This window comes from Musca vetustissima, unplaced genomic scaffold (genome assembly GCF_032173495.1).
Source record: "Musca vetustissima isolate MV318-11 ecotype Yass unplaced genomic scaffold, APGP_CSIRO_Mvet_v1 utg32532, whole genome shotgun sequence".
Taxonomy (NCBI): Eukaryota; Metazoa; Arthropoda; class Insecta; order Diptera; family Muscidae; genus Musca; species Musca vetustissima.
In genome coordinates this window covers 1-9,690 of record NW_026878648.1, presented here as the reverse complement: position 1 = coordinate 9,690, position 9,690 = coordinate 1, and the positions used below count along the sequence as shown (strand labels likewise).

The window sequence follows — 9,690 nt, the reverse complement described above, 5'->3', positions numbered from 1 at the left end:
CAGCAAATACCAATAATGTGGTATTAAATATTCCCAGAAAAAAGGAGATATTCATCCGAAATAAAAGTTAAAAAGATAAATGTTTTTTCCCGCAAGTCTTCAATGAAGAGGAGAGTATATAATTTCAACATCAGGGAGAGGGGTAGGGAAAGGGGAGGGTCTGACTGAGAATAATTTATGAACTAGCCAAGCAAAAAGGTAGTTTGTGGATACGTCTGTGTGTGTGCGTTTCTTCCTCTGCTGTTAGTGACAGGTATGAATTAGAAATTCGGAATGTTAGGAGGAAGAGGGATACCTCATCCTCCACACACATAAATATATCAATGTTGAATATGTATATTATTTTTACGATACCATATGGGATTAAACAAAAACAGCATATTTAAAGTTTTGATAAAGTTAGTCAGGGGCATATCAACACCCGCACCCATAGACATATGCACACAAAGGACACACACACAGTCACACAGAATCTCATTGGAATTTACACTACTATGTAATAATTTGTCTAAACTATTATTTGTCGAAAGAGTTGTCTAGGAACAATAACAACAACAATCACAACTAACAAATTTGTTGTACAACAAACAACAAAAACTTCTCCTCTAATCTGATTAAGTGAGGCGTGAATAACTTTTAAATGGAAACTTTTGACAGCGCAACCTTTTGCGAAATGTTTTATAAAAATTATAAAAGTTTAAATAAATATTTCGAAGCTTCTAAAAATTTCTAATATTTATTTATGATTTACAATAGTTTTAAATGAGCTTTGTTGTTGGCAACATTGAGTATGTGGCGTATACGTTCGGAAATTGTACAAATATTACCCAATATAACAATCATACGCTCCACTGAATCAATAAATTAAAATTAATATCAATCATACGTGGATGTGGAAATCATGTATTTATTATTGGCAGTCAATAATTTTAATTAAAGTTGAACATTGAATTTTAAAATAGGCAGCGGTATGAATAGTTAGCATGCAGTTCAAACAAAAAGTAAAATTTTAATCTAGCCTTGTTGATTTTAATTAACCTTCAATTTGGGTACGTAGATTTTTTAGACAAACTAATTGGGCGTTTCGGAATGTGAGATGAAATATTGATCCATGACCACAATTAAGACCCGAGCACTAACAAAATTTACAGGGGAAATTTTTGGCTGTTTTGATAAAGCTCGATTGATACTTAATGGGTCAAGATAATTCGGTTATATATCGCTGGCTTAACTTGTAAATCCATTAGGTCCCTATTTAACAATTTTTCATCAGATACAAACTTTCTTTTGAATAAAAATGTTTTAAATCGGTAAATGCAATTTGTTTTTGTATTTTATTTGCGTAAAGGTAAAATGGAAAAAAAATTACACGATACACGCTTTTTTGGGACTTCGAGACTTTTCTGTTTTCATTGATTTAGGAGTTTTTCTTACAACTTGTTTCTTATATATTATATTTTTTACATACTAACTTTATTTAAAAGAGTGAAGGTTTGTTTGAAATCATAATTTATTTAAAAATATGAATAACCAGTGAGTTGTTCCCTACACAACAACCACTGAAGTCTAAGTTATTGCGGATCTATACTCCGGCATTATTTCACGATATTTGCATTATCTTGACCCTGGCATATTTTCCAACTCTTGTTTTCCGCCATAAAACAACATGTTTGTTATCCTAGGTTTGATTGATTTGACCTCGGAATATTGACCGATCATCATCGAAACAGGCGTTCAAAGTATTTGTTCAGATCCCCTTCACCGTGTTAAACATGTGATGTTCTGCGTATAATAATGACCTCTAGAGCAACTATAAAATCTGATAACTACCACATCACAGTACATACAACCATATAATTGGTATCAATTTAAAGGTCAACCACCGCTCTTCGATATACTATCAACTTCTAGGATCCATGTCCTTCAGAAGTAAATATACCGATGTTCACCAAATCTATTATGCTTATTATATGGTCCGTTTCTTCTCTCTGTATAAAATTTCGCGGTGTTCGGGTCATAATTGGGGCCTCTGAAGCCTAAATATTAACCGATCATTACCAAAAACAATAGGGATATTCAATGGTCCACCACTGTGGCCTGTATCGTGTTTACAAATTATAATAATGGGGGGATAACGTACTATGAGAGCTACTCCGAAACTTGGGACAATAACGATAATTTTGGTGGGGAGATGTTGTACCCAATGAGAGTCCCATATATAAAATTACAGCCAATTCGTTTGAAAACACTGTCCAAATCTTCCAAAATTCCAAACATATATGGGGGTACCCTAAAACAGTGGACTAATATTGATAATTGCCTAAGTATAAGTACCTAAAATACCAAATTAGGTCAATTCGGCTGAAAATCGTGTCCAAAATCCTCAAAATAAAAAGTGGACTTAGGGCCTTTACATGATGTTAATTCAGTGACATGTCATGAATTGAACACAGCGCCTTTACCCATCAATACAAAACAACAATAAAAATACGATAACTGTATTTTATTTTTTTTTTAATCGATGTATTTTGCCTTATTATACATAACTGTATCAATATCTGAATTTCTAAAAAAAATTGACTTGTTGCCTTTATAAGTTATCATTACTGTACATAAATAAAGTAATAAAAGTCGGACGGGGCCGACTATATGATACCCTTCACCACTTTGGGTACATGCAAGACATGTTAATATCTACAATATCCTGTAGATAAAACGGTCATAGGATCTTTGGAGGACCATTAAGATGCCATTAATCAGGCGAACCAATTGAAAAACCCCATATACATACCATTCTGAAATCAATGAAAAATTGCATGTCAAACGGACAGACTTGGATCCTTTGGTGTACCATTTGTATGAAGTCAAGTCAAATTATGTATGGGAGCTATATATAAACACATGGACTTAATTGAGTTACCGTTGCATACACTGCATACATTTGTTTTTGTAAACACTATATTCAATTTAATACCCTCTGCCAAATGTCGTGTTACCACCATTTTTTTTTTTTTGTTTTTACAATTCAACCAACATTTGGAATCATTAAAAAAGTATTTTCAAAAATGCTTTAAAAATGTTTATATTTCTTTCTTTTCATCCATATTTTGCATACTTAATTTTCAATTCACACATCCTTTTGGATTAAGCTTTTAAAAATATTTTCAAAATTTCACTCACAATTTTGTATCCTTTAAAAATATGTATTTTTTCTTTAAATCTACCCACAATTTTGGACCATTTAAAAATATTTCTCAAAATTCCCTTCAATTAGAATCTTTTAAAATTTTTGTATTTTTTTTATTTTTTTTCTATTTGTTTGCAAAAAATGATAAGTTGTGTTCTCTGCTCTATAATTAACATTGGTGTAATTTAACATGGTGTATGTAACCGTTGTCTAGGTGTAAATCAATCTCTATACTCGGTCACATCTACACATTTAAAAGCAACATTAATATGTATATGTGTATTAACAGACTAACATTTAATATAAACAACAATAATAATACAATAACAACAGCAATAATAACAACCATTGCAGAACATTTATGTTTATGATTCAAAACAGTGGAAGGTGGTTATAATGAAAACAAAAAATATATTTTTGTTTTTTAATTATAAAAATGTTTATATTTTTTATAAATATGTCTATTGATTTATATATATATATATATATAAAATTAATATTTTTTAATAATTCATTATAACCACGTTCCACTGTAAATATTTTTATTTCATTTTTTAATTTCTATAGTTTTTTTCTCATATAACACATACACTCACACATCTATATGGGGAAACGTTAACGTGTGTGTGGGGACACTACAGTTTAGATTTTTTTATTTTTGATGGACGTTTGTCTTGAAGGTTTTTGTTATGGGAAGGACTACATTTGGCAACTAAGGACACCACATTCTCTCTAAGGATTGTAATTTGTTTCAAGTTTTTTTTTCGGAGTTTCTTACAATTGTTTCGGTTTTTTAGAGGGAGCATTTTCTCTTTGTTTGCAAATGGGGAAACGGAAACACACATACACTCAAAGAAAACCAAAAAAAAAAATCAGATTTTTTGTAGGTCTGCTACGAAGGAGTTTTTGTGTGTTCCATTTCAGAGTATTTTTGTATGACATGGTTGTTGTAGTGGTAATGGTGGTTATGACATGGTACATGAAGTACAACTATCGCTATATACGAGTATAGATGTATTAGAATGGAAGTTAAGGTGGTTATAATAGGAGTAGCAGTATTAGTTTTTAGCTGTAGTAGTAGTAGTGGTAGTGATGATGGCTGTGGTGACCATGATTCATTTTGAATTTGGTTTCGGTTTTTTTAAAGGGAGATTTTTCTTTTACTTTTTTTTGAGGGACTGCGTATACTGCCCTCTCCCACCCTCAGGAATTGTTTCCTGCAGTGTGGGTGGGGTGCCAGCATAACGCAAACAAACAAAGATAACCTACTCACCCAGTAGTTCCCACTCGCCGTTGAGCACGTAACTGCTGATATCACCGCCAGTTTCATCTTGTAATTGTAAATCCAGCTGTCGAAACGGACACAGTTGAGATGAGTTGATCAAAACAATTGTTTTTTGAATTTTAATAATCAAAAAATTAAATACACATATTTGAAACTAAAAATTAAATGAAAATAAAAACAGAAGAGGAAAAATATTTAAAGAAAATTAGGAAAGGCAATTCAGCTCCATTCAAAATGTGGATTTTTTTAAAAATATTTTTAGAGGTCTCCACAAGGCGTTGATTTTTTAAATAGAAGAAGGAGTGAATTTTTTCAATAATTTTTTTTTGAAGGTTAAAGAACATTTTTTAGAGGTATCCACAAGGCGTGGATTTGTTAAAGAACAGTTTTTAGAGGTCTCCACAAGGCGTGGATTTGCTAAAGAACATTTTTTAGAGGTCTCCACAAGGCGTGGATTTGTTAAAGAACATTTTTTAGAGGTCTCCACAAGGCGTGGTTTTGTTAAAGAACATTTTTTAGAGGTCTCCACAAGGCGTGGATTTGTTAAAGAACATTTTTTAGAGGTCTCCACAAGGCGTGGATTTGTTAAAGAACATTTTTTAGAGGTCTCCACAAGGCGTGGATTTGTTAAAGAACATTTTTTAGAGGTCTCCACAAGGCGTGGATTTGTTAAAGAACATTTTTTAGAGGTCTCCACAAGGCGTGGATTTGTTAAAGAACATTTTTTAGAGGTCTCCACAAGGCGTGGATTTATTAAAGAACATTTCTTAGAGGTCTCCACAAGGCGTGGATTTATTAAAGAACATTTCTTAGAGGTCTCCACAAAGCGTGGATTTCTTAAAGAACATTTTTTAGAGGTCTCCACAAGGCGTGGATTTGTTAAAGAACATTTTTTAGAGGTCTCCACAAGGCGTGGATTTTAGTTAAAGAACATTTTTTAGAGGTCTCCACAAGGCGTGGATTTGTTAAAGAACATTTTTTAGAGGTCTCCACAAGGCGTGGATTTGTTAAAGAACATTTTTTAGAGGTCTCCACAAGGCGTGGATTTGTTAAAGAACATTTTTTAGAGGTCTCCACAAGGCGTGGATTTGTTAAAGAACATTTTTTAGAGGTCTCCACAAGGCGTGGATTTGTTAAAGAACATTTTTTAGAGGTCTCCACAAGGCGTGGATTTGTTAAAGAACATTTTTTAGAGGTCTCCACAAGGCGTGGATTTGTTAAAGAACATTTTTTAGAGGTCTCCACAAGGCGTGGATTTGTTAAAGAACATTTTTTAGAGGTCTCCACAAGGCGTGGATTTGTTAAAGAAAATTTTTTAGAGGTAGAGGTTCAGAGGGTCTATTAATCATTATCATTACATAAAGATATTTTTAGAGGGTATACACAAGGCTTAGATAATTTATAGACATTTTTTGAGGGTCTATTAATGGTTTGAATTATTTAAAGAAATGCTTTGAGGGTCTACACAAGGCTCAGATTATTTAAAGAATTTTTTTGAGGTTCTATTAATGGTTTGGATTATTTAAAGAATATTTTAGATTTTTCCAAATATATTTTTTTAAAAAACCACGCCTCTTGATAGACCTCAAAAATATGTTAGGAGATGGAACTGAATTGCTTTTAAATCTTAAATAAATTCATTTCAAAATAATCTTAAAAATTCAAAATTAAAAAAAAAACATTAAACAAAAAATCAGGACCACGAAGTACTACTGTACTCCCTGCAGAGTCTTTACATATCCCAGTATTTTTTTTTTATTTTTTTGTATATTTTTTATTTTTTTCTGGGATATTTTTTTTTTGTTTCAACGTCTCTTTGTTTTTTGCTATTTTGCTTTTGCCAAACCTGAAATCCATCATATGTCCAACTGCCAAATTTCATTTCGCATCGCTGATCGTCGAACGGAAACCATGTTATGTCGATTTTGCATGTCGACTTAAATATGCCCGGTGGCACATAGAGACATGAACCGTTATTCCGTACCACAACATTCGTTTGATATGTACCATCGAAACCCTCATCGGCACTGTTGTACATCAGCACATCCGGCTTCCATATCCGATGTGGCGGTATGCGTAAATCTTTGATGCCGCCATAGTCTGATGTGTTCCAACGTAAATTCATGTCGTTCCATTCCTGTAGAGAAAAACAGAGAGAGAGGGAGAAATATGAGATGAGACACACACACACATTCGGAAACATAAGCCGGAAGTCTTTTAGCATAATCGTATAACAGATAAATTAATTAAGAGGTAAAAAAATAAATAAATATATTTTATATGGAGATTTAAAATTGGATTAAAAAATACGAGCCTTAAAATATGCTTTAAAATCCCTTTAAAATATTTTTAAGGGCCTACCATAAGGCGTGGATTATTTAGAGAATATTTTAAATTGTGTTGCCTACCATAAGGCGTGGATTTTTTAAAGAATATTTTAAATTGTGTTGCCTACCATAAGGCGTGGATTTTTTAAAGAATATTTTTAGAGGCCTACCACAATAAGGCGTGGATTTTTTAAAGAATATTTTTAGAGGCCTACCACAATAAGGCGTGGATTTTTTAAAGAATATTTTTAGAGGCCTACCACAATAAGGCGTGGATTTTTTAAAGAATATTTTTAAGGGCCTACCATAAGGCGTGGATTTTTTAAAGAATATTTTTAAGGGCCTACCATAAGGCGTGGATTTTTTAAAGAATATTTTTAAGGGCCTACCATAAGGCGTGGATTTTTTAAAGAATATTTTTAACGGGCTACCATAAGGCGTGGATTATTTAAAGAATATTTTTAGAGACCTACCATAAGGCCTGGATTATTTAAAGAATATTTTTAACGGGCTACCATAAGGCCTGGATTATTTAAAGAATATTTTTAACGGGCTACCATAAGGCCTGGATTATTTAAAGAATATTTTTAACGGGCTACCATAAGGCCTGGATTATTTAAAGAATATTTTTAACGGGCTACCATAAGGCCTGGATTATTTAAAGAATATTTTTAGGGCCCTGCCATAAGGCCTGGATTATATAAAGAATATTTTTAGGGGCCTACTATAAGGCGTATTTATATATGTATCTCCCTCCCACACACTTACAATTCGCATAAAATTCGATGGCATGGCATTGCATGCCGTATGTAAACATCAGATAAATTCGAATGCATTACCTTCGAGCTGCAGGTTCCATGGTAGCATAAATGAATGGTTATGGTACCAGGAATGAATAATGAATGGCTCAATGGATGGATGGCTGTATGAAACTGCAATATGGTTTCACATCGTTTGCAATTTTTTTCATTTTTTTGCTACATAAAAAACTTCATTTGTCCTATCATATATGGAACTGACAAAGTTCAATGTATTGATGTTAAAAACCCAGACACATACACACCCGCACGCCCACCGAACATTAACAAAAAAATACCATGTTCGGTTTTTCATTCGCCTTTTGTCATATTCCCCCATATTATGTGAATGAAGGAGTATCGTTTTGCATGTTTCATACAAATTACCACAAAATGAAGGAGAAAAAGAAAAATCACAACAAACAAAATACAACAATAATGGAAGAACTTTTGGGAGTAATGTTCTTTGTTTTTTTTTTTGCTCCTGAATGATATGCTTAACCCCCTCACGTATTAAAATCATTACTTTATCCTCATATTTTTTTTTTTTTTTTTGCATTTAAAATTCAGTGGACTTCGTCCCTGCTTCTTCTTGGGTATTTTCCTGAATAACTGTTCGAAGTTCAGTAGTCATGGTAATGTTATTTGATCGATAGTTGTTTTTCTTTGTTTTATTTTCTGATAAGGAAGTGAAATATCATTCATATCGAACACACACACATATAAAAAGGAATACACAAATGTGAATTAATGGAATATGGACGATAATGTTTAAAGAAGCTGATATGTTTTAAGGAAGATTAAATATTTGAAAATTAATCTTTAACCAGTGAGCGGAGCAGTATAGTCGGACGGGGCCGACCATACGATACCCTACACAATTCTGCGAATGTTTATTCTGAGCCTGGGCAATATTTCGTGATTTTTGCACCCTCTTGCCCGATTAGAGGTAAGCAGCTCCTCTTCCTCACGAGTATTCAGTACAGCTATTGTCCAGATTCCCTCACCGTGGGTTGTGTTGTGATGTTCGGCTTTCATTTATGGTCTATAGATCGACCCGAAAATAACACAAAAAAAAATTAAGTTTTTGCTCCAATTCATTCCAAAATTATTATCTGATCATCACCGAAAATTATAGGCGTTGTCCTTGACCATAACTGGAACCTCATGAAACATTTCAAAGCGATCAGTGCTATAGTTCCGCTCTCTAGAGTGATAATGGGTTACTAAATAATATAGGAATACGGAGATACCTGTGAATATTTAGGTGTAACTCCCACATCCGAGCACATACAACAATATAATTGGTATCAATTTAAAGGTGAACCACTCCCCTTGGATATACTATCAACTTCTCGGGTCAGAATTGCGGCCTCTGGAGCGACCAGAAAGACAGACAAAAATTAAGTATTTGGTCCATTTCATCCCCTAAATATTAACCGGTCTTCATTGGCCAGAATCCATCCTTCATGCAAAATTTCGTGGAGATTGGTCCATAACTGTGGCCTGTATAGTGTTTACAAACTAGAATGGATAGACGGACGGACGGTATACTTAAAGGTGGGTCTAGGACCAATATTTCGCGGCGTTACAAACTCTTGGGGCTGCTCAAAGCTGTAATACCCTGACAACATAGTTGTGTAGGGTATAAAAACCCACGCCTTATATAGGCCTTGGAAAAATATTCTTTTAAAAATCCACTCATTATATAGGCCTTGAAAAAAATATTCTTTTAAAAATCCACGCCTCTCATAGCCCTCGAAAAAATATTCTTTAAAAATCCACGCCTCTTATAGCCCTCGAAAAAATATTCTTTAAAAATCCACGCCTCTCATAGCCCTCGAAAAAAAATTCTTTAGAAAATCCACGCCTCTCATAGCCCTCGAAAAAATATTCTTTAAAAATCCACGCCTCTCATAGCCCTCGAAAAAATATTCTTTAAAAATCCACGCCTCTCACAGCCCTCGAAAAAATATTCTTTAAAAAATCCACGCCTCTTATAGCCCTCCAAAAAATATTCTTAAAAAAATCCACGCCTCTTATAGCCCTCGAAAAAATATTCTTTAAAAATCCACGCCTCTCACAGCCCTCGAA

The 9,690-nt window shown here is 33.4% G+C and overlaps 1 protein-coding gene across 1 annotated transcript; it reads right to left on the bottom strand.

Annotated features, from left to right (window-relative positions):
- Positions 1 to 747: 747 nt before the first annotated feature.
- Positions 748 to 6,609, bottom strand: LOC133323429 (neuronal acetylcholine receptor subunit alpha-7-like; the record flags this gene model as incomplete). The annotated part of the gene is made up of 3 exons (XM_061532355.1): positions 748 to 851; positions 4,461 to 4,536; positions 6,319 to 6,609. Coding segments are annotated over 3 exons (471 nt in total), but the record flags the coding sequence as incomplete, so codon positions are not given.
- Between the last annotated feature and the right edge of the window lie 3,081 nt (positions 6,610 to 9,690).